Raw genomic sequence first — 26863 nt, forward strand, 5'->3', positions numbered from 1 at the left:
GGATTCCAAAGGTATAAGTAACCTGGGTGATACACAGTAGTGCTAACAGTTTACATTCACTTCTCAATGTTCCTTCTCTGGGTGTAGTTGTTTCTTTCCATCATTGATCAGCTGGAAGTGAGTTGGATCTTCTTTATGTTGAAGATTTTCACTTCCATCAGAATATATCTTCATACAGCATTGAAGTTCTGCTCATTTCACTCAGCATCAGTTCATGCAAGTCTCTCCAAGCCTTTCTGAATTCATCTTGCTGGTCATTTCTTACAGAGCAGTAATATTCCATAACCTTCATATACCATAATTTACCCAACCATTCTCCAATGGATGGACATCCATTCATTTTCCAGTTTCTAGCCACTATGAAAAGAGCTGCTACAAACATTTTGGCACATACAGGTCCCTTTCCCCTCTTTAGTATTTCTTTGGGATATAAGCCCAGTAGTAGCAATGCTGGATCAAAGGGTATGCAAAGTTTGATAACTTTTTGGGCATAGTTCCAAATTGCTCTCCAGAATGGCCGGATTCTTTCACAACTCCACCAACAATGTATTAATGTCCCAGTTTTCCCACATTCATCATTATTTGTTCTTGTCATCTTAGCCAATCTGAAAGGTGTGTAGTGATATCTCAGAGTTGTCTTAATTTGTGCATACCCTTTAATCCAGCAGTCTTACTACTGGGTCTGTATCCCAAAGAAATCATAAAAAAGGGGAAAAGACCCACATGTATAAAAAACGGTTGTATGCAACCCTTTTTGTAGTGGCAAGGAACTGGAAAAAGTGGATGCCCATCAGTTGGGGAAAAATTGAACAAGGTATGATATATGAATGAAGTGGAATATTATTGTTCTATAAGAAATGATCAGCAGGTTAATTTCAGAAAAGTTTATAAAGACTTATATGAAATGATGCTATGTAAAGTGAGAAGAACCAAGAGAACCACAAGTTTGTGTGACGATCAACTGTGATGGACTTGGCTCTTTTCAACAATGATGTGATTCAATACAGTTCCAACAGACTTGGGATGGAAAATGTCAATCACATCCAAAGAGAACTATGGACTAGATCAAGTATAGAATTTTCACCTATTTTTTCTAATGGTTTCTTTCCCAACATATATGGTCTGAATTTTCTTGCACAACATGACAAACATGGAAATATATTTAAAAGGATTGCACATATTTAACCTATAGCAAGTAATATGCTTTCTTGGGGAGGGGGTAGGTAAGGGGGGGAGGGAGGGAAGAAAATTTAGAACACAAAGTTTTACAAAAAATTAATGTTGTAAACAATATTAACATACATTTGGAAAAATAAAATACCATTGAAAAAATATTACCCTTCTTTTATTGCTTTCAATCCTAGAATGTACTTTATGTCCCTTCTCCATACCCCTGTAATTTTTGAGATAATCTTTTCCTACCTTTATGGCTTAGTTTAGGTACCATCCCATTCAGGAAACCCTCACTGAGCTATTTCCTTTTATGTAAGTGAAAGTATACAGCCAGTATTCTCACAAATATTAATAATACTTTTTAGAGGCTTGTAACAATAGAAACACTAGTAGGAATAGTCATAATGTTTCATCATAATATCAGTTTTTTTAGTTAGATCTGTTATTCAAATTTCCTGATTATTACTAAGTTTTAGGAGAAACATGAAATTAAAAAAAAAACTAGTATAAATGTCTATTATCTAAAGAAAGGTGGAAAAAATTTGTTGAAGCAAACTAACTACTCTTCTCTATCCTCAATTCGTAAGTTTATTATGTAAATGCAAAAACTATCTAATATGTGAAGTTTATTAGAAGTCTATGGTTAATGTTTTTCACTTTCTTAACTACATAATTGGGGCAAGAATAGGTGGGGAAATTGAATAGAACTTCTCTAAGGCTCTTTCTGGATTTATATTTATTTATAATAGCTTTTTATTTTTCAAAATACATGCAAAGATAGTTTTCAACATCCATCCTGGCAAATATTGTGTTCAATATTTTTCTTCATCCTTGCTCATCTCTCCCTTCCCCTAGAAAGCAAGCAATCCAATATAGGCTCAACATGTTCAATTCTTCTAAACATAAATAATATCAGTTTTAAATTATCCTTGTACCTTTGTATTGCTTGATATAGTCCTTTAATAGGGGACAAAAAGATCTGTACAAAAATTTTACTCTGTTACAGTGAGGGATATATTACTGTATCATGTACCATATATCATAAAAACATATAACATGCCATTCCAAGTCAGACTTTTTGATCCTAGTTTCTTCTGCTGTGCTACATGGTATCCCTAAGGGTTGGGGATAAGGACAAAGCATTTCAGGTAAGTTTTTATCAAGTACTACATATAATTCATTCAGTTAGGCAAAATCCAAATAGTTATTATTATTTAGGAGTTTATGTACTAAGAAGTGTGATCAATAGTGTGTGTATATATACATGTACATACATAAACAAATAACTGATGAAATGGATAGACTGCCAGGCCTGGGGTTAGGAAGACTCATGTTCTTAATTCAAATCAAAACTCTTACTAGCTTTGTGATCCTGGGCAAGTCACTTAGTCCTGTTTGCCTTAATTTCCCCATCTATAAAATAAACTGGAGAAGGAAATGTCAAACTCCTATATTTCTTCCAAGAAAATCCCAAAGGGGGTTATGAAGAATTGACTGAAACATTACTGAACAACAAACATACATACATAATAAACAAAGAAATAAATGTGTGTGAATGTAAGTATATAAAAACAACATATAGGAGGTTTTAAATTAAGAGTAAAAAGGTATGACTACACAGGTGATTTCTTTATTATATGTGTCTTTCCCTTTATTAAATCAAAAATGTAGTAGTAAGATATAGTGAAGAATAGTAAGTTTAAAGGTTATCTTTAAAAGTCAATTCACTGATTCTGAAATAGAAATTTTAAAAGGAATCAACAGCAACAGCTTTAATCTGTGTTTAATCTCCTTCCCTCATTCCCTTTGTGAATTCTACTTTGTGTATTTTCTTTCTCCTGCAACAAATTAGAGAAAGAAAATTCTCAAGAGTAGGAAATCATTTGTTCATATCTTTAGCACTTAATACTATCCTTTGGCATATTTAAACATTTAATAAATAATATATATTTCTTTCTTTCACTATCTGTCTATCTATCTACCTACCTACCTACCCACCAACAAACCTATCATCTATTTGTCTATTCTTCCATCTATGTAGCTATATACTATATATCTATCATTTTTAATGGAAACAACAGAAGATACCCATAGCTTAAAAAAAGGAAGCATTAACACATTATGGGGAGTTAGGGAAGTGGAAACACAGGTAAAGAGAATCATCACTGCCACAGAGCAAAGGGCTCAGGACTCTGGGAATGAGACTTCTTGGGCCAAGTGAGAACCAGGTGCTTTGGGACAGATGCTTCATTGCTATACAGAAGCATATTCCTTTGCCCTCCTACATCCATGATACTAATATTAGAATCTCTGGTGGTGCTGAATAGTTCTCTTAGGGAACTGAGAAAACTGGAAAGTATATTCACTTTTCTTTGTTTCAAATTTTACTTTGATTTATTAAAAATAAATTATCTGCAGGGTTTCTCTAGTCTGAATGTACTTATTGGAAACTTAGGAGGAAGCAGCTAAAGGGGAAATATCCCCAGAGGGGAGCTAGAGATAGATTCCCCTACTGAGATGTTTTGCCAGAAGCACTGTTTCTGTCTCAGACTTCAGAGGCAATAAGAGAGTAAAGAAAATTAGAGAGCCTTTGATACTATTTGCCAGAGAAGAAGGAAGATTGTTTATATGGGAAAAAATCCATTTGAGCAACAAGTAAGTAGGAGTGTGAAGGTCAAGTAGAATGAGCACTAAAATGATCTTTTTTATGAGTTTTAAAGCTTTTTTTTTTTCATTTTATAAAAGGCCTTCATCTGACTGGAATTTAATGTGGGAATTCTCAATAGTAGTCCACTCTGGAAATTTCTGTTCTTAAATTCCTATGGCCCTCAGAGCACAATGCCTATGTACTGACAATATGTCTCAGCTTCTTGATTAACCTAATTATACCCTTAAATAATTAAATATGTCAGCCAAACCACCTGAAGGGGCTTTAAACTAATTTGACAATAGCTGAATCTGGGTTGACTTATAAATGTACAAAAAGCTAGCTTTCCCTTACTTCTAAGAGTGGATGTTACCAAGTTAAAAGGAGGAAACTTCATCTAACGAGTTTCATAATGAATCTATTGGACAGCTAAGGAGGCATAGTACATAGAGTGTCAAGTTTGGAATCAGAAAAGAGTCATCTCCCTGTGTTCAAATCTGACCAGATATTAGCTGTGTGATCCAGGGCAAGTCACTTAATCCTTTAAAATTGCTTTAGTTTTATTATTTGTAAAATGAGTTGGAGAAAAAAATGGTAAACTTCTACAGCATTTTTGTCAAGAAAACCTCAAATGAAGTCACAATGTCTTAAAAAAACTGAAAAATTACTTAACAAAAATGAGTCTGCTGAATTACCCATCCTTTCTAGAGACTAATAGAGAGTACTGTTATAGTAAAAATAAATACGTCAGAGTTCTTCAAGAATTTTTAGAATGCTTAAGCATTCAGTCATTATGACTATGTAAAACAAAACAGTAAAAATGGTATCTGTCAAACCTTATTTTTATACTCCAATTACAATCTATCTAATCTTCTAACTTCTATAACCCTAAGGGATCAAGAGTAATAGATTGTTTTTAAAACAACCAGAACCAAACTTAACTTCAATTGGGATCTAAGGAGATATCAGTTATTACAGGCTCATCTACTTGCTCTTTTTGTCAAGTAATTTGGGTTATCTTCATAGGTTATTCCAAAAGTACTATTTTTTTCCCTTTAGATACAAGCTTCTACCACAAAAGATCATTATTCTTTGAGTCTCAGCCATTTGAAATTCAACATAAAACACCTCTGGGCTAAACATCATTCTACACTCTGTAGAAAGTGGGATAATCAGACTACATTTACCTTAAGAGGCTGTTCTTTAGGCATAGACTATACTTTCTTAGAAACAATTAAAAACTACATAGTGTGCCATCAGAGGATGCTAATGAAAAGTGCCCCTGGGGTATCTTATACATTTTCAAGTCAAACAATTCAAAGATACAAAGAAACAGGGCAACTGTTCAAGAAGCAACCTAAGAGTGGAGGGACGAAAGCGATTGAAGACTTTATTAAAAAAAAAAAAAAACAGAAAATTAAGATAGGTGGCATAGTGGATAAAACTCCAGGTCTAGAATCAGGAGGATTCATTTTTCTGAATTAAAATCTGGTCTGAGACACCTCTTGTGACACTAGCAAGACACTTCTCCCTGTTTGTCTCAGTTCCTTATCTGTAAAAAGATCTGGGATAGGAAATGGCAAACTGTTCCAATAGCTTTGCCAAGAAAACCCCAAAATGGAATCACAAAGAGTTGGGCATGACTGAAATTACTGATAGCACCAACAAAAACAAAAGCAAATTAAAAAAAAGTAGTTTCTGCTCTCAAGAAGCTTACAAACTAATGGTAGAGAAAACAAGCAAATAGTTGGAAGAAATAAACAATATACATGATAAATTTCTCAGGGAGAAAGTGACAAGAACCTTTAGGAAAGGAATCTTGCAGAATGTGAGTTTTTAACTAGAACTTTTAGAAGGAAGATTTTTAATTAGAGGACCTGGGTTAAAATCTTGACTCTTCCATCTCCTCCCTAACAAGTTTTTAAACCTCCTTTCTGCCTCAGTTTTCTACAATGTGAGAGGAAAGAACTAGACAGGTTTTAATAGCTCTTCCTACTCTAAATCTCTATAATCCCTTTTCTGTTCTAACATTCTGTGAAATGAGTTGAAAAATTCAGTGATCAGAACATGCCATCCCCAAACTTGTCTCTATATGCATATCACAATGTTCCTGTTTCATTTTCTTCAACCACAAAGCTAAAAAATAGGATTTGTGAGAAATTCAACTTCCAAAAGATAATTTTTCCCTAAATGTTTAAATTCCTAAAGATAAAAATCCTGTATTTCAAAGAATCAGATTCTTACAGAACTCTTCAAAATCTGAAAAAGTCCTTCACATTCTGACCCTTTCTTACTTTTCTAGAACTTCTTCTAGCTCATTCCCCTTTGTGATCTGTCATCTGTCATCTATGATTCTGTTAAACTCACTTTCTTGCTTTTGCACAAGAATTTCCATTTCTTGATTCCATGCATTTCCACTGCCTGGAATTCTCCCACTCTTTTTCTCTGCCTCTTGGCTTCCTTCTAAAAGTTCTAGTTAAAAACTCACATTCTGCAAGATTCCTTTCCTAAAGGTTCTTGTCACTTTCTCCCTGAGAAATTTAGCCTGTATATTGTTTGTTTCTTCCAACTATTTGCTTGTTTTCTCTACCATTACTTTGTAAGCTTCTTGAGAGCAGAAACTACTTTTTTTTTTTAAATTTGCTTTTGTTTTTGTTTTATTTTTGCTTTTCTTTGTATTTATAATTCTTCTAATTTTTCTTTAAAGTTACAGTCCTTCAAATATTTTGAGACAGCTATCACATGCTCCATGAATTATGACCTTTAAGCTATTTACCACCCTGGTTGCCCTCCTATAAGCATTTTCAGGCTAATCAATTCCCATACTCTAATATATATATATTTTTTTTGTTACATGGTTATTAAATGCTATACTTGATATACCTGTAGTCTAACAGTGCATATATCGAACAGAAAAGAAAGGAATAATTCTTAAGAGAAGACTTTCTAACATAACTAACATCAGTAAAGCTAGAAAAGAGTGATACTAGGAGGGGATCACTTCAGTGGGTAGAATATTATTTAGAATTCTGTAAAGGTAACCCTTTACAGAGAAGAGGTCAGGTCTATCCACACGGTCTTCGAACTAATCAAACAATGAGTAGAAAAGTATGTAATTATAATATAGTACTCTTTGGAAATCAAGGGAAAAGTTAAGATTTTTTTCTTTTTTTTTATGGTCGTTCTTTTGTTTAGTTATTTTCAATTGTCTGACTTGGTTACCCCATTTGAGGTTTTCTCGACAAAGATACTATAATAATTCAATCGATATTTTTCAGATCCTATAATATAGGCAAAATGAGTAAAATGCTATTTATTTTGAGGAGGTTACAGCTGGGCCTGCAGTCAAAAAGACCCATCTTCCTGAGTTCCAATCTGGCTTCAACATTTCCTAACTGTGTGACTTTGGAAAAGTCACTTAACCTCAGTTTCCTTATTTGTAAAATGAACAGGAGATGGAAAGATAAATCAAGGAGTGATAGCCCTATTCCATAGATGATGAAACAGAAATTAAAAGAAGTTGGGTGAGGACCCTCAGGAAATGACAGAGGAATGATGTCATGACAGATTCTTTGCCTTTACAGTCAATTTTTTTCTATTATGACATTAATACTAGGTTGTGGTATCTAAAATATAAGCAGCAAATATATGTCAGCTAGATGATTAAAAGTATGGCTTCATTTCAGTAGTGACACTAAAAATTTAAAAATTAGAAGCTATTAAGTTTAAGGATGACACAGAGAAGAAGAAACTTTTAAAGAATTTGTCCAAGTACAATGAGATGTCTACCTTTTTCTCTCAAACTTAGCTTTCATTAAACATAGCTCAATATATCCCCAGATTTAATTAAGATGTTCTTTCTAAAGAATCCTTATTTTGAAGACAATCTCCTGATAGGGAAGAATGAATATGACTATTATCTCACAACATTGCTTCAAAAAGATGCACAGGGGAAAGGATGACTTGGATGTACATCACCTAGGAGACACCAGATGACCCTTGCTACTATCTTTTGAATTTGTACTGGCTAAAGGTTTAAGGTACTTTCCAACCTGACAGCTATTATGGAGAGGATTAAGGAGACACATTCAATTTCAGTGAAAGATGCTAGGTCTTTTTAAAGTTAGTAGTAGAGAAAGGAAAGATAATCTGAAGCACAGAGATTTCTGATAGCTGAGAAACTGGAATTATTAAGAGTGGAGATTTTAGAAATTGAAGGATCCTTAAAGATTTCCTTTTCTGACCTCATTATGGATAAGGAGACAGAGGAAAGTGATGTAGCCAGTGTCAGACAAATAGTAAGTAAAATACAGATCATATCTGATCAATATCCTCTGACTCTGCATTCAATGCTTTTTCATTATATCATGGCTGTCTATAGTTTTTCTAGTTTTCCCTGGAACTTTGTTGTTGTTGTTATTTAGCAGTTTCAGTCATGTCTGACTCTTTTTGATCCTGTTTAAGGTTTTCTTCTCAAAGATACTAGAGTTGTTTAGCATTTCCTTCTTCAGCTCATTTTATCAATGAGTGAGACTGAGACAGCTAAGACTTGTTGAGGACTAAGTGTCTGATGCTACATTTGAACCCAGAAAGATGACTCCTTCTGATTTCAGTTTCTGCATTTATCCACCATGACTTCTAGCTGGCTGTATAGAACTAGACAGTTAGAAAAGAATTACTTTAAATTTTAGAATATGTAACATTCACCCTTGTGATGAAATTTTTATTCACCTGTTAAGTGGTGACTTTTTCCTGGTGCATATACTGCTGATGATTGGAAAGCAAACATACATTTTCTGAGTACTCCCAATTGGTATGCTTTGAGTTATTCTGAAAGGACAAGTCATGAAGAGTGGGAAATGACTGAAATGTCTGAACAATTACACAAATAAAATTCTTGCTCACATTTTCACTGCTGTAACTTCCTCCTAATGGGTTTCCCCTTCAGATCCATAATCCCCAACTCAATCAAAAGGAAGGGTGAAGAAGGCATTTATTAAGCATATACTATGTGTCAAATATTATCTCATTTGATCCTCAGAACAATCTTGGATGGCAGATCCTATTATTATCCCCATTTTACAATTGAGGAAATTGAGGAATATTAATTGAGAGACTAATTGACTTGTGCAGGGTCTTATAACTGTTATGTGATGGAGGCCATATTTAAACACAGGTCTTCCTAATTCCGGCTCTGGTGCTTTACCAGTTTCAATTTCTAGTTGCATCTTTAGAGGTATCACCACTACAGGGCCATTATCATTATCCCATTCCACACCCACCATTTTTAAATGACATCTTCAATGTCTCTAAAACACACTCCATATTTAATTGATATTAATTCACTATATTATCTCTGTCATCTTTCTGACATTTTCAATTCCTTCTTAATTTTCTATTTTAATTAGGGTTGAATTGAGCAGTATTCTATATGATTAGTGACTGCAAGGGTGCCATAACCTCTGACATAATAGTGTGTAAAATGGATACAAAGCACTAAGTGAAGCTAGAGGAATGAAGATCATTCACAAATGAGGATATTAAGAAAGGCTTCTTGGAGGAGATGACATCTGATCTAAGGAGTATTTCAAAAAGCAGATGTTGCAGACTGGTGGGAGTAGGAGGGGACTGTGTAAAAAGAAAGGGAAAGAAAAAGTAATTGAAATGCACATTATAGGTTTAAGAAATGACAATAGTTAAGTCACAGAAAGTGGGAAAATACTGGGTCATTACAAGAGACAGCATCCTCCCTACTTGAGGAGGCCGACTTGCCTGTATTCAGATGTTCTCTTTCATCTTCTGTATCAATTCCTCTATTTGTGCTTCTTAGGGTCCTGAGGTAGCTAGACGACTAGCTATGAATAGAGTACTGGGCCTGGAGTCAGGAAGACTCATCTTTCTGAGTTCAAATCTGACCTTAGACTCTAATTGTATGATCCTGACAAGTTACTTAACCTTGCTTGCATCAGTTCTCATCTGGAAAATGAACCAGAAAAGGAAAGGGCAAACTACTCCAGTATCTCAGTCAAGAAAACCCCAATTGGGATAAAAGTCAGACAAGACTAAAATGCCTAACAAAAAAACAAAACAAAACAAAACAAAAACAATCACAAGGTCACTTAATAATATAGCTATGTTATATGTTGATTCTCTTAAAAAACTCTCTTCCCTTATTAATTTAACCAGGTGTTAGTTATTAGCTAATAACTGAAGCAGCTAGCTGATTTAGTGGATAAATTTCTAGATTTAGAATCCAGAAGACAGTACCAATCCTGCTTCAGTTACTCAGAAGCCATGTAACTGTGGGAAAATCACTTCAATTTTTGGTGTTCTTTCAATTACAAAATGGAGATAGCATCTATATTGTAGAGTTGTTTTGAGGATGAACTGAGAACTTAATAGTTCTGTAAACCTTAAAACATCTTATAAATGCTAGGTGTTATTATGATGATCACAGACTAAATAATTATGGGTTAGGGCTATACATGGATACCTGTAAATGGATCCAGAACCCTGAATGACCATCAGGAAAATAGCCCTGATGAAAATTCTAAGTGTTTTCTCTGCCCTGAGTATTTTCAGCCACAAGAGGACAAAGAAGGTACAAATCTTGGTGCTTATATTTAGCACAGTATCCTTCAAAGGGTATTAGTTAGACATGATGTAAAGAGAGTACAACTCCAAGAGTCCCAAGTCTGCCACTGATTTGCTGTATGATGTCAGGAAAGTTATCCTCCTGCCATCAACCTTGGGTTCTTTATAAAATTAAAGAGCCAGACTAAATAATTGCTTGAGGCTCTATTTAGTTTGAAATTTCTAGGAGCCAATTTTTTTCTGCATATTTTCCCTGACTGCCTATTTCTGGTGGAGGGGGGCTGTTCAGAATACTGAAAGTCTGAAGCATCACAGAATAAAGCAAAAGAAACATTTTTTGCAGTGTCTCTGTTTAATATAATACTTAATCTTATCTTCCTGCAGGAAAAGGGACAGGATTTATTTAGAAGCTGCTACCTATCAACCTCAGGAAAGTCAGCCAAGGGGAAAATATGTCTGTTGATCAGGGATAGCACATTAAACAGATGTAGAAGATTTTTGAGGCATTATTTTATCTTTTTTTCCCTTTACAGGGCTAACTTCTGGAGAACAGATAGGCATATATCAGATAGCAGGTTCACTTTGAGCTTTCTAAAACCTCGAATATATTCAAGGCCAGTATATAAAATTGTACCACATTTGGAGCGAAATGGAAGGATAGAAAGGTGAATAAGAAATCTAAAAAGATAGTACAATGAAGCATGGTCATAGCATAACAAAATCACAAATTCAGAAGTGGGAAAAGTCCTAGAGGTGACCTAGCTTAACTTGCTCAATTTATAAATGAGAAAATGAAAACAAAACATGTAAAGTGACTTGACCAAAGTGAAATAGGCCAAAAATGCCAGAGATAAGTTTAAACCCATGTTATATAATTTCATCATTCTAATGTTATATGTTTTAATTTTGCTTCTTTAGAATATTAAAAACATACACAGGTGATTCCTTCATTTTACAGAAGAACAGGCTTATCCAAGACCACGTTAAACTATCAAAATTATCATTTTCATTAAGAATAGATTTTATTATTGCCTCTAAAAGCTGAAATACTCCTTGGAAAAAAAGAACTCTATGATTCCAAATACATTTTGATTTGTATACAAACTAGAAGGGTAGTTATCTATGTCTTGTTTCTTGGTTAGGAACATTTAAAAAGTCCCTCTAGAATTTTGCATTTCCTTTTTCCTTTAATCAACTTAAACATGTGTACCAAAGAGTTCTTGCTATAAAGACTATGTACTTATCCTATTCCAGAATAAAATTTTCCAAAAGCTAGAATTAATACATTGACTTCTAATGAGATTTATTTGAAACCTTTTCACTGTAAGTTAATTTTGTCATTCAGGCAATACTTTAAAAGGAGGAAATGTTCTTATGCAACATGTCTAAAAGTATCCCTAGGGGACCTCAAAATCTTTTTCTATTAAATAGACCTGAAAATTATACTAACTAGAACATGAAGAGGGAAAAAAAACAAGATATAGAACATTTAGGGAACAAGGAGACTGGGAAAGTTAAAGAGATCAGCTGAAGGTCACTTAGTGAGTCAGTTGACATAGGTAACATTCCAGTTCTTAGTCAAAGGGAATATAAAAATAATTATGGTTCCCAATAAGAATGTATTACATTTTTAATATGAAAAATATTTTGCTTTTAATCTGATCCTTTGGATATGAACTTACTTTAAAATTCAACAGAGCATGGAAAAGAAGACTTTTTATATTCCGCTCTGTGATCAGGTCATTTTCTCTTAAATGCCAAACATGATACCCCCTTCTTGATTATCATCATTCTTGGCCCCCTGTAGCCTTTGATTCTGCAGATCATCTTCTCTCGCTTGGATATTCTTTCCTACATGGATGTTTGTTATACTTCATTCTTCTAGTCCACCTCTTCCAATTCATTTGCTCCTTCCAGTCTCTTTGTTTGATCCAAGTCTAATTTGTCTAGTTAAGAGATGTACTTCAGCAATTTCCTAAGTCCTATCCTCTTTATCCATTGGGCTCTTTCAAGGTGATTTCATCAAGTCCCATGAGTATAATTATAATCTCCATGAAGATGACATTCAGAGAAAAATATATAGTCCTCATTGTTGAAAAGCCTCAGTACCACATCAGCAACTGATTATTGAATATCTCTAAATGAATATCCTTGAGGTAGTCTCCATTTCATAATGAAAAAAAATCCCCAACTCATTATCTTTCTTTCAAAACCTCTCCACTTTCTAACTTCCCAATTTTTGTTGAAGGTGCCCTTATTTCAGTCCCCAGATTCAAAACACAAATTACAGAGCCTACTGTATACAGATGATTTCAGAATATAAAACAACTATAATTTGAATCTCTGAAGCTACATAGAATGAATCTTCATATTTTATTTGCAATTTTAAGAAAAACCAAGGAATTCAAGTACAGATACCAGATTTTTTATAAAATATAAGAAAATGGAAGGAAGAAACAAACTTTAAAAATCTTTTAATATTTAATCTTAGCTTAATATTAGCTTTCAGAAAGAAAGGACAGACCACATAATTTTTAAAAAATAATTCACCTGACTAGTTAACTAGCTCAGGTCCCAGGCTAGCAGGTATGTAAAATTTTCCTTAATTCTGTTGGTGTTTTCTGTTTAGAAGTGTGAGCTTGGCATCTGAGAGATTAGGTTTCTAAATTGATATTGCTCAATAGTTAAGTTTCTGCTCAAAAAATTCTCCTTCTGTTCAATATTCCTATATCACCAGACAAGATTGGCAAACTTAGCTAAGACATGTCTGGGATTTGGGACAAGAATGATTTAAAAAACTTTGACTTGCCCCTTATCTAAAGGGGTCAGGAATCTTGTGACATGTTTTCTATCACCCAAGGCCTTATTAGTATATATAGGTACTTTCTTTCCTTAGTAGAAATGGAAAGAAAAAAAAACAGATATAAGAAAAGAAGCAAGTGTGTGATATAGGGAAAATATAGAAGAAAAGAAAGGATAAGGAAGGAGAATGTGGCAGAAAAAAAATAGGAAAGAGAGAAGACATCACAATTGAAAAGGGGAGAGAAAACAGAAAAAAGGGAGAAGTAGAAAAATGGAGAAAAAGAAAGGAAAAATGGAATAGAGAAGACAGGCAAGGGACTAGACAAATTAGATTAAGAGAGTAAGGGAAGAGGGAAAGAGAGAAAGAATGAGAGAGAAATGTAAAAAAAGGGGGTGGAAATCTACTTGAACAATATACTTGAGATATTCTAGGATATCTATTGGTTTGCTATTATTTTTATGGTAGTTGAATATGGATTTATACTTAATGATACAATTTATCACTGAAATAAAGATTACTTTTGAAATTTTTGCAAGAAATAATTCTCGGTATCAGTATCTTCTAACTAAGCAAGCTAAGGACTTTGTTCTTCCTTGGATTTTATAGAATATGATTCTATATCCACTGAATCACCTAAGGAACAACTCAATAAATTTGCATAACCATTAATTGTACAAAGGCCTTGAGCTAGGTGCCACATAAAATGCAATCAACACCCATCCCTTGTCCTCTAGATTCTTACAATTTAATGAAGAAATAAAAAATTGAAATATTAGAGGTAAACAAATTCCTATGTTACATGATAGCATGGAACAGAACAATGACGAGATCAAGACAAGACAAAGAGAGGTAAAAAGTGGATGAAATCATTTTTATCTGGGGAAATCAAGGTGAATGAAGCATTTCAATAGTGGGACATGTAGGACAATTTTATCAGCACAAGGGATAACCTGTTTGTTCAAATACTAGGCAGGTAGTAAAAACAAGAGAAGTTTTAGTTGGCAGTTCAGTTGGTAGACATATTTGAAGGACAACAGTGTGAAATGATCCTGTAAAGGCAGGCTGAAGAGAGATAATGGAATATCTTATATTCTAAGCTAAGGTGTCTTCATATTATATGCAATAATAAATAGCCACTGAAGGTTTTTAAGCAACGTAGTGACAAGGTTGGAATTAATATATACAGGGATTGTTTCAGCATCTGTGTGAAGAATACTCATTAGGAGGGCATTAGGGGATTGTAGTTGAGTCATTTCAGTCACATCTGACTCTTCATGACCATATTTGGGTTTTTCTTGACAAAGATACTAGATGGGTTTGTCACTTCCTTCTCTAGCTTATTTTACAGATGAGAAAACTGAGGCAAAAAAATAGTTAAGTGACTTGGCCAGGGTCACACAACTAGTAAATGTCTGAAGCCAGACTTGAACTCAGGAAAAGGATTCTTCTTAATGTCAGACCTGCAACTCTATCCACTGTTTCACTTAGCTGCTTTATCTGTAATAGAGTTGGCATGGTGGATATGATCGTAGGTCAGGACTAAAAGCTACTTCTTTCTAGGATAGAGAACAGCCCCTTGCTGAAATGGTAAAGAATATGAAATGAGACAATTGAAACTAGAACAGGAATGATGTTCCTGGAGAACAGAGAATGATCAAAAGATAAAAGATCATTATAAGGGTCACCAGCTTCAAGAATAAGGAGACAGTGGTGGATTTAGCAGGACAAGAAATTTTGATCATAAAGTAGAATTTCAAAATTCCTGCTTTTGGTTTCTCTCTTACCCAATCCACCTTCCACATAGCTAAAATACAGATGAAATCATGTTACTTCCCTACTCAAATATTTTCAATGGTTCTCTGTTTTTTATAGAAGAAATTACACAGTCCCCAAGCTGATATTTAAAGTCCTTCACAATATGGATCACTCTATTTTTACAGTGTTATGGTCTAGACTCTAAACCCCTTCCACCGACTCCATGTTCCAGTTAAACCAGCCTACTGTTTCCCATATATAACACTACATCTCTTTGCTACACACTGCCACAGAAGTGCTTGTGAAAGTCTCAAAGACAACCAATTTTTATTCCCATGTCTTAAAATCCCATTATATGATATCTTCAGGGAAAAACTTGGCTACCATGAATGGATCCTTGGGTACATTTTCAATGGAAGCATTTTCTTATTCTCTTTCTTCATGTTCATTTCCCTTTGGTTTTAGAAACGTTCAATGAAAGTGAGAATTATCTGCACAACTAACCATGGATTTAGCAAATATTAAAAGACAAGGCCAGAATTAATTTTAGGAAGCATTTTATGCGATTAACTGTTGGATAAAATAGAATACACACACATGCACACACAAAGTCAGATGATTCTTTTATTCTTTTAAAAGGAAATCAAGAGAAAAATTATACTCACATAAGGAATAGTATCCAAAGTATCTGTGTTGACAATAATAGGAGCAGGGCTGGCCTAAAAAGGGGGGAAAAGAAAATACTTATAATACTGAAACGTATATCACCCCAAACAAGGACTAGGTTGCTCACATTTCTTTCTAACCACATTTAAAATAAAATACCATGAGAGTAAGAAATAACACTCTCCTATGAATTTCTCTTCACTTCTGCAGAGTTCTTTCACATCTTCTGGGATTGGTGCTATTCTGCAAAAGAGCCATTCTGGGAATCTGAATAAGAGATAACATTTCTGACATTTTCCCCCTAACAATAATTGTTTTGCAGTGGAAAATGCAAACAACAGGGAAATTGGCACAATTAAACCATGCCTGACATTTACAAAACTCGTCTTTAGCTTTAGCATCATTGCTCTTTAAAGGATGTGTACTTAACAAGAAATGTTTTCACCGGTAACTTAATGGATCATTTTGTTTGATGACATCTATACCTATTTCAATCCTCAACAGCTTGAGCTTTAGCATATACCAAAGGTGCAGAGCATATCTTCATAACTGTTATTTTTATGTCTGTGTACAATTCCCCCTGCCCCGTTTCTCTCTCTCTCTCTCACTCTCATTGTCTCTGTTTGTATCTGTCTCTTTCTCTCTCTCCTTCTATCTATCTGTCTATCATCTATCTGTCTGTGTGTCTATTTAGATAAATAAATTCACATATATGCACATACACATGTGTGCTTCTGTGCATAGAGTTAATTTAGATTGTGACTTTATTACTCTGGCAATATTCTGGTATTCCCTTCACTGGTAAAAATCTGGAATTCTTCTGTAACTTTTTTTTCTTCTTTCTGATGACTGGAACTCCCTTTCTCTCTGTCAAGAAATTCATGGCCTAACCTTACTACTGATCAAAACAGAAACTCTGACATCCTCTGAGCTAATTGGTTCTCCCTTACATTGCCTTTTCTCTCTCCCTCCCCTTCCCAAAAGATGATAACTAACTGTAGTGGTTCTAGAAGTTGTCCAGATACCTAATTAGCACTAGTCCTATTTCAGGGACTCAGGATTTCATAAGCAATTTACCAGTCTTAGACTCTGCCCACCTGTATTAGAGCCTGTGAGTATGTACCATCACATCTGATAAAATAATTTTAAAATAAATTTCATTAATATATTTTAGCTTTATGACACCAAAAACTCTCATTCTATTTGTATACCCTGCCAGGTAGCCAACTCTTATAACTGAAAATAAAAAAGAGAGGGGGAAATAGTTATTAAAACTAACCAATATAGTGAAAAAGTCTGTAATCATATGCAACATTTCACACCCATAGTTCCTGACTTTTGCAAAACAGGAGAAGTTTCTTCTCAAATCTCTCAGTTGATGTCGTCTGTAACTTAGAGCCTTAGCAGATTGCCTGGGTCACTGATATGTTAAATGATTTGCCCTGAGTGACATAATTAGCATATATCACAAGCAATATATGAACCAAGTCTTTCTGACTATAAGATGGATCCTTTAGTCACTGGGCCATGCTACTTCTATATCTGTAAGATATTTTAAAAAATCAATCTAACATGATCTAAAAGAATTCTAGGCATACCATGCATTTCTTCATGAAAACTTTTGTGTCTTCCATAAAAGGTTATGTAGAATCTGAGCAAGGATGATATAGAAGGGCTAGAAAGTCATTAAAAGGTACAAGATGGTAATCTCCATTTGCATTGACAAATATGACTTCATGAATAGTGAATAGACAGAGCTTCATTTTTTGGTTTTGAAAATTTTCATTGGGGAGAAGCTCTTCCTATGCTAGTGAATCTCCAATCTCCCACCCAAGTTATAGATTTCATTTAGATAAAAAATGTCTATTATCTTGCCTTACTGGGGATGTTATATACATCATAGAATGATTGTCAAGAACATAACTTTAGGGACAGATCATTAACTGGGATCTTTGAATTAAATTTTTCTCTGTACATATAAACATGAGCAAAAAGAAACAAGATGTGAATAGTTGGATTTGGTGTCAGAAATGACACTTACCCTCCTTTAGTCTTACTTTCATCATTTCTAAAATAAGGATCATAAACTGAAAGATCTTGATGAAATCTCTTCTTATTTTGAATTTTGCCTTTTTTTGATACCAGCTGTGTAATCATCAACCTAGTCTTCAGTTTGCTCAACTGCACCCACGTGGTAGTTCGATTTTACTGTGACCCCCACCTTTCCTTTTAACTCAAATCTTTGCTCTTCTGTCCCTTAATTTACATACTGTAGCAAAAGTTTGAATTTCAACTAAAGACCAAAGGTTTGGGTAATTAGTATTTACTTTATGTCCCTGAATGTATTTCCAACTTTGTTTGCTGTGCTAATGACCTACAACAGATACTTAATTGTAGATAAACAAGAGAAACAACAAGCTGTATTTTAGCCAAGAGACACTTACATGGTTCTCAGGAGGCAAAGAATAAGAAAAGATAGAGAAGGGAACCACAGAATTCTTGGAAAAGTTAGAGAATAAACTTCTTAAGTGAGTTAACACAGACTTCAGAAAAATTGGAGAAATACTTTTAGAAGATTCATTTTCTAGACCCATCACTCATGACTCTCCTGCTCAAAAACCCACCATGGCTCCCTATTTTTTTTTTTTTTTTTTTACCAAAGCAAAGTCAAATTCTTCTTTATGGCTTCCAAAATTCAATGGAAGTAAGTACTATGCCTTATCTTAATATTTTATTTATCCCTTTTGGCACCTAGAACAATTCTTTCCTTACTTAATAAAAGGCTGCTCTAATTTAATCTACATCTCTGATATACCAATTCATATTGAATTTCACTTTACTGAATGATTCCTCTGCTCTAGTTGGGCAGCCCAGCCACTTTCTACTAGACATGCTACAAATATTCCTACTTTTATGCCTTTGTACATGTTCTTACTTCCACAAGAAATATATCCTTTCTTCTCTACTTTTTTCCCTAAATTCTCCTAGTCTCAAGAGAAGTCCCATTGTCTCTAGGAAACCTCCTCTTATGATTTTTAGCTGTCACACCAGGCACCATTTTTCTCTGAACTGCTATTGTACTTTGATTTGGAATGACAGTCAAAAGTTATATGTCCTTTCTTAGCTTTTCCTCATGTACAAGATCCATCTCCATACTGAGACTGTAAACTCCTTACAGGAAGGAAGGAGAAATACTTTTCTCATATTGTTCAGAGTGCCAGCATAGTATACCATAAATGCTTATTCAATCAAATTGGAGAGCATTTATTAAGCATCAAGTGTTTGTGAGAAAGTTCAATGCATTGGAGGTATAAATACCAAATACAGAAATGACAACTGCCTTCAAAGGTTTATTCATACCTTTATTTGTCTATAGATAGGTCAGATCTATAATGTAATATATCAATTTATCTATATTATTTTATTTATGTATTTGTATATGTACATCCATATATGTATGCATGCATATGTGTATTTGGATAATTTGAGAATAAAAACTCTGAGTGACAAGCTCTATAGGGTTGCCTGAGGCATTAGGATATTAAATGATTTACTCAGGTCACATGGCCATCATGTGTCAAAAACTAGACTTGAAATCAAATTTTTCTGATTCCAAGGTTGGCTCTCCATGCACTATATCTTACTATCTCTGTTACATAAATACATATAAAATAAACATGAGGTGGTTTTAGGAGCTAGACACATACAACCAGTAGCAAAAGCAATACTTAAATGGAAGCCTCCTCTAAAGGGTCTTGAAATGTACATAGTCTAAACAAAGACAAAGCATGAAAGCAGGGAGGCTACACTTTTCAGAAATGCAAGGGTCTACCCTGGCTGCAATAATGTTACAATGAGATAAAAAAAATTAAAGTTAAACTGTAGGTCATATTGAGGCTATTTATAGAAGTTATATATTACCCATATGGGAGCTGTAAGCCTGGAGGCAATCAGGAGAAAATGGATTTTTCAACCCAGTGTGTAAAGTGCACTTTCCATAGTACAGAGTGTGCCAGTTGTTCTTCCCCTAAATCTGGGGCCTGTGGTTTTCAAGATAATCTACATAGGACATATCCTCTCAATTACAAATGGCCAAGTCTCATATATAGAGAAGGGTACATAATTAGGAAAGTGCCTACACCACCAAGATAGAAGCCTCAATATCAACTTTTGCAATTTGAAAATGCTATAAAAATGCTCACTATCATCCTCATCATCAATCTCATCCTCATCATGCTATAGAACTGCAGCTCTAAACAATGAATAGATTAGGATCTGACAAAACAAAGTCTACTTTTGTTCAATAAACATTTCTTAAGTATTAATTCCATGGGTCACCCTGTGCTGGGTTTACAAAGATAAAAATAAAAATCATATAATCCCTCCCCTTAAGAAATTTGTCATCTAGCAAAAAGTTCAAGGATAGGGTAGAGATTTCAATGTCCTTGTTTAAAGAATGAGTGGGTTGGGCTAGATGATTTCTGAGGTCTTTTTCAAATTTATCATCCAGGGTTTCCATAATTTGTGGATTTGTTTGTTTCTATTTTATTTTACTTTGTTTTCCAATCTTGGGGACTCTTCAGCTCATGGAATTTATGAACTAGGGGGTCAAGACAGATGGAAACATAATATACATAAATGGATATTAGGGGATAATCTCATTAAGAGGGGTCAAACATATGCTGCCTACAACACTTCTGAGAGGCAGAACCAGATTAAAATATGATTGGAAATCTTTAACAAAAATAGCAATGCAATAATGCATAATACTACATTTTAAAATTGAGTCATCATGTGACCAGCAGAGCTCCTTATGTATGAATTAGTAGCCCCCTTCCCTTTTTGAATTTGACACCACTGATCTAGTCTATGACAAAGTCAAATTTACCCCTTGTTGAAGGATAAGACATTCTTGACGATGGGGAATTAATGTCTACATTCTCTTCTTTTTTTCCTCTTCTTCCTCCTCCTCCCTACTTTCCTCTCTCTTTTTTCCTTCTCTCTTTCTCACATCCTCACATATGAAGTAAAATATGTAGTAGGAAGAATATTGACACAGAGTTAAAAACCAGTTTCTCTTGATTTTACCATTTGTAATATTAGCTGTGTAGCATTGGCCAAATCACTTCTCCCTCCGCAGTCTTCTAATATATTCCCAATAAGTGGTGGTGCAGCCTTTGCTTTAAGATCTTTAATAAAAACAAGTCCACTCTTTCTAAAAGCAGCCCTTTCCATTTTGAATGTCTCTAAGATTGGTCAGTTTTCCTTGAATTTAACTTAAATGGATATCTTAGAAGTTTTCACGCATTGCTTTAGGATCAAGCAAAAACATAACACTTCCTCCAAAGGGTCATCCTTCAGATATAGGAAGAATCATTCATAAGGCTTCTTTAGACTAAACATAAACCATTCTAATTCCATGATCTCTAGTCTTTTCCTATTCCTGGTTGTCTTTTTTTCTGGGAATACCCTATCTTGCATATACTCTTTCTAAAAACTTTTATATTTCTTATATGGTCTCATGAGGACACTGAGAGAGCAAGGTAAATCACAAAAATTGGAGAGAAGTATTCTATAGTTAGATCAATGTTGTCTATCTATATTTATCTATATCTATACAAACTGCAGTTTGTATGACAGGATACATATACCATATATCCTTTTGGAATTACACATGTTCCCAAGTCCATCATTTACAAAGGAATATACATATATTAAAATATGCATTCACACATATGTAATACATATATTATATATTAGCATGTGTTCATATGTATGTGAAATTGTTGTTCTTTAGTTGTTTTCATGCTAATTCTTCATAATGGGATTTTCTTGTCAAAGATTTGGGAGTGGTTTGCCATTTTTTTCTTCAGCTCATTTTAGAGATAAGAAAACTGTGGCAAACAAATCAGAGTCACACAACTAGAAAATGTTTGAAGCAAGATTTGAACTCTGGTCTTCCTGACTTTAGACCTGATGTGAAATGACAATCTTATACTACATTCATGAAAATCTTGGGCAGATTTTATATAGAGTATTATGTCTGGTTCAGGCCATCAACTTTTTAGCAGAGCATTGAGAAAATAGAATAACTCCAGAGAAGAAGAAGGAAGTGATTTTAAGAGAACTCAAAATGATATCATATTAAAATTTGCCAGGGGAAATATTAATGTAGTCTTATAACTGATAATATCATTTATAAGATACAGGAATGTAATACAATGAATAGAGAACTGGGATTGGACTCAGGAAGACCTCAGTTCAAATTTGACTTCAGATACTTAATACCTGGTAGACATTGGATTATCCAATTTATGTTCCACAATTTCCTCAACTCTAAAATAGGGATAAGAGTAGCATTTTTTCTTTTCAGGATTGTTGTGAGGATCAAATAAGATAATATTTATGAAATGCTTATCAGAGTTCCAGGCACATAAAAAGTGTTTAATAAATTTTTGTTCCTTCCCCCTCCCCTTTTAGACTTTTGGCATCTATAACTCATAGTTGTTAGTGCTTTGAAATTATATTATTATTGCTTTTACTTTTTGTGTATTTGTATGTATATAGTTGTTCCCTCTCCCTCAGTCAAATATAAGTTTTCTCAGGGCAGGGGATAGTTTCTTCTTCTCATCCTGGCATCCAACATTATATATGGCACATATTTAGTATTTAATAAATAATAAACTATCCAGAGTTTAATTTCTTCTTAATACTTTCATAACTAACATTCACATCAATAAATTTGTTAAGAGAAAATTTAGAATTAATGGTAATTATTTTTTCAAGTTCTATCATGTGGAAGAGGGATTAGAATTAGGTAAAAAAGAATGAAGTACAGAAACTATTGTTTTTATGTATAAAGGGAAAGATTTGGATTAAGTATAAGAAAATTCACTTTGAGAAATTATTTTTTTTCAAAGTGGTTTTGCAGGAAACGTTGTGAACATCAATGGGAGACTTAGTCCATAACCACATGGATGTGTCAGCACAAGGTAAGGGCAATAAATGCACAGAGTTACCACAGATGGGTAGAAGCATCATAGATGTAGGTTGAGACAAAAGGCTCATTCACCATTAAGCTCTTTATTATTCTTCATACCTGATCAGGAACTTCAACTAATTATAACCATCTAAAGCACTCTCAAAAGAAACTCTGACTAATCATCTAGCTACAGAGGCATGGAAGGCTTTGTATTATATCAATAGGAGCAATGCCCTGATTAATTAAATAAGGGCTTTTGAAGTAATGAGAAAATAAAGCAATAAACATTTATTAACCAATTATTATGTGTCAGGCACTGTCCAAGGTACTGGGGAAAAGAAAAAAAAAAGAAATATTACCTATCCTCAAAGAACTTGCATTCTAAAATGGAATATAACCTTGATATATATGAAAAAAAATAAAATCAAAGTGTTTAGGGAATGGGGTAAGTACTGGTAACTCAGAGAAATCAGAAAAGGACACATATTAAATGGCTCTTGTTGCTTCTTTTTTGCCTTTTGGTTTCCCAACTTTCTTTAAAACTTAGGTTCAGCTAAAAACCTTAGAGTCAAGGGAAAAAAATAAGATAAAAAATAGCTAATTGATAATTCTATCTCAATAATCCCAAGATAACATTGGTTATTTAATTTTAAGAATTTACTTTTGCCAATAGATACTAGAATGGCTTGGGACAAATATTAATTCTACAGTCAGAAAGACAACTGAAAAGCCACTGGAGATCTAATCTCCTAGTTTCCAGTGTCCTCACTCTCAAACAACCTTGTATTTAACTACATTGTGTGTGTGTGTGTGTGTGTGTGTGTGTGTGTAATATATATATATATATATATATATATATATATATATATATATATATATATATAATTTATCCACTTCAAATTTGTGTTGTATATATTAATATATTCATTTGTTGTATTTCCCATTAGAGTGTATGCTCTTAGAGCTGGTACCATGACTTTGTGTTTCTTTGTATCCCCAGTGCTTAGAACAATGTCTGGCACATAGTAACTGCTTAACATAGATTTGTTAAATGATTATATTGAGATTTGAAGGAATAGGGCTTCAAAGAGCTAGAGATGAGAAGGCAATGAATTTGAGGCATCGCTGACAGTGGGCAAAATTGCAGAGATGGATGATGAAGTGACATTGATAACCATACTAATTTGAGGGGAAAACTTACTGTGATCTCACTGGCCTTTGTATCTACAGAAGAGTAAGACACATTTATATCTACAGTCATTGGTAAATTCTTACTACTGCTACACCTGCTATATAGTATAAGAATTCAATTACTCTTTTTTTTGTAGTAAGTTTATTTTTTTATACACATTGTTTTATGACTCATGTTGGGAGAGAAAAATCAGAGCAAAAGGAAAAACCATGGGAGAGACTTAAAAAGCAGAAAAAAGAAGTGAACATAGCATATGTCGGTTTACATTCAGTTTCCTTAATCCTTTTTCTGGATGCAGATGGCGTTTCCATCCAAAGTCTATTGGGATTGCTTTGGATCACTAAACCACTGAGATGATACAGTTGATCATAGCATATTCTTGCATCAGTTCATGTAAACCCTTCTAGACCTATCCAAAATCAGTTTGTTCATCATTTTTATAGAACAATAATATTCAATTACTTTCATATACTAAACTTTTTCAGCCATCCACCAATTGATGGGCATCTACTCCTTTTCCAATTGTTTGCTACTACAAAAAGAACAGCTACAAACATTTTTGCACATGTGGGTCCTTTTCCATTCTTTATGATTTTCTTGAGATACAGACCCAGTATCAGCATTGCTGGTTCAAAGGTATAAACAGTTTTATAGATCTTTGGGCATAGTTCCAAATGGCTATCCATAATGTTTGGATTTGATTTGATTACTCTTTTATCTTTGCAGCAGAAATTTTGGATGACAGGGAGTAAGGATGATATTGTTCTAAATAGTTTGATGGATGCTAAGACTAGGAAGTGGAAAGAAAGGGAAGAAAGCATAGTACTTGGTATGAACAAATTATTTGGAGATGTCAGCAGAGAGAGAAGGATCCAAGAGATAAATCTGAAGGATGCTAGAATTTACAGAATGGTGGCACCTGCAAACTTTGGTCTAGGGATCTCCCTCCTGTTTCATTGTTCAATCTCAATGACAGCTTTCTGAGGAGGCATTCAGGATTAGGGGTCATGTTTCTTGTTGCTATTAAGCTCGCCATAGCATGTGTACTAGTTGGTAGAGAAAATGATGCTGAAAGTGAGTTACGGGTTCAACACTGTGATGTCTGCCTGAACTATATCCCCTGCTTTTGCTTCTAGTTCCTTTCCCTAGAATAAGATGTTCAGGGCCACTAGGCAATATAACCAATTTACTCTTTTCCTGTCCATGAAGGAATGTCCATATCTTTTTAAATTTGCAGCAGATGTTTTCACACACTTTGGGGGAGATTATTTTTGGTCCCCATGGTGCCATGCCTGTCTGCCATTCCAGATGTTTAAAGCATTGATTTTTTAATACAGAAGGAGCCCAGCTGCTAGAAAATCTTTCCATTTCTAATAGAGGGAGAGCCTTCTGACAAGATCCATTGTGGAATGTGTGAAGATGGGGTAACCAGAAGATCAGGGACAAAAAAGACAGACTAACAGAATAAAAGGGAAGAGATGGGGACATGGTATCCCTGGGTAAAACAGGAAGAAAAAAAGAACAGATGGAGGAAATTACAAACTCAGTATTTGGTTTGAGATTCTTCCTGCCAGGAAGATTTCACAATAAAAGATTTTGCATACCTTTACTTCATGCAGGCTGACAACTTGCAATTATTCATAAGTTAACAAGAAATGTGCCTTGAAAAGCTTGAGGAAGGAAAGACAATATCTTCTCTTTGAAGGATTGACACACAGAAAACAGATTAGATTATTCTTTTCATGGTTCCAGATTTAGTGCCAGTGATTTTCAAAGTGGGAGATTAAGTTAAAATAGAGAACTTTCTAACCACTAGAAAGTTCAGCAATGCAAGAAATTTCTTGGGAAAGGACAGTATTTCATGCCAGTCCAGATGTTCGAGCAGCTGTTGGACACTCACCTTTCAGGATGTTATAGAGAGGATGCTCCTAATGTACATTTCACTTCTAAAATTCTAAGGTTCTGTATTTCCAGACTTGTGCTTCTTATCCTTTTTTGTTGTTCAGTCTGTGGGTCTTTCTCTACTGTAATATTTCCACCAAGAGATGGAAAAATGAAAGCAATTTCAAATCTTTTCATTTGTATACCTAAAACAGTTTGTCCATATCCACCAAAAATAGATGCCAATATAAAGATTTATTAAATACTTCATGCTTGCACAAAACATTATGCTAGATGCCAAGGAAAAATAACAAAAATAACAAGCCCATTCTACTGGAAGACACTGGTAATGCAATAAGAAAATAAATGTAAGATGATTTGAGGAAGAGAGAGAATACACTAACTCTGAAGGCAGTAAATGATCATGCTAGTGGAAGATTCTACAGAGGAAGATATACCTGAGACTAGTACTATTTTTGCCCAATATATGGTTTTTAGATTACCAAGAAATCTTATTTTAAATAATTAATGTAGTGAATATAATAGTGAAGAGAATAAGCATATTTTAAGTGCCTATTTTATGTAAGACTCTATGCTAAATACATTTGCAAGTACTTTCACATTTGATTAACTATCTTTTTTCACTACATGTAGTGACTCAATTTTAATTCAACAAACTTTTATGAAACAGCTTTGATCTCATGAGTACTGTTTGGTGTTGATATACAACGCAAAATCAATATTTTTTTTTGGCCATTATAAAACTTAAATTCTACTGAGGATTGGGGTAAGGAGGAAGAAACAGCACATATACCATTAATTCAATAATAGATAAATTCAATAATAGTTAAAATAATTTTAGGTTGATGGGAAAAAGAAAAAACAAAAAGGCCTGAAAAAAGATTGCATTTGGAATTATTTTAGAGGGATTTGGAGATTAATTCAAGAGGAAGCAGTAATGACAAGAGAAAGAATTCCAGGCATGAGGGACGGTTTCTACAAAGATATCATGGGTGGAGAGACAGATGGAATATCATGAATGAAGAATAGCAATAAGATCAGTTTGGATGGAATATAAAAGGCACAAGGAGGGGGAGGTATACAAAGACAAGTTAGAGTCTAATTGCAAAGAGCTTCAAACATCACACAAAAGTAGCTGATTTTAGAAGT

At 34.1% G+C, this 26863-nt stretch overlaps 1 protein-coding gene across 26 annotated transcripts in view; it reads right to left on the reverse strand.

The window, feature by feature from the left end:
- DLG2 (discs large MAGUK scaffold protein 2) overlaps positions 1-26863 on the reverse strand; it is a 2604243-nt gene that overhangs the window by 924554 nt on the left and 1652826 nt on the right. For 25 of the 26 annotated variants that reach the window (XM_074304592.1, XM_074304594.1, XM_074304589.1 and 22 more), the window contains one exon: positions 15638-15691. The exons of the other annotated variant lie outside the window; for it this stretch is intronic. In XM_074304592.1, the coding sequence (XP_074160693.1) occupies positions 15638-15691 (54 nt within the window). The remainder of the gene's footprint in view (positions 1-15637; positions 15692-26863) is intronic. 26 annotated transcript variants of the gene reach the window in all.

The sequence above is a fragment of the Sminthopsis crassicaudata genome, chromosome 3 (assembly GCF_048593235.1).
Source record: "Sminthopsis crassicaudata isolate SCR6 chromosome 3, ASM4859323v1, whole genome shotgun sequence".
NCBI classification, from domain to species: Eukaryota; Metazoa; Chordata; class Mammalia; order Dasyuromorphia; family Dasyuridae; genus Sminthopsis; species Sminthopsis crassicaudata.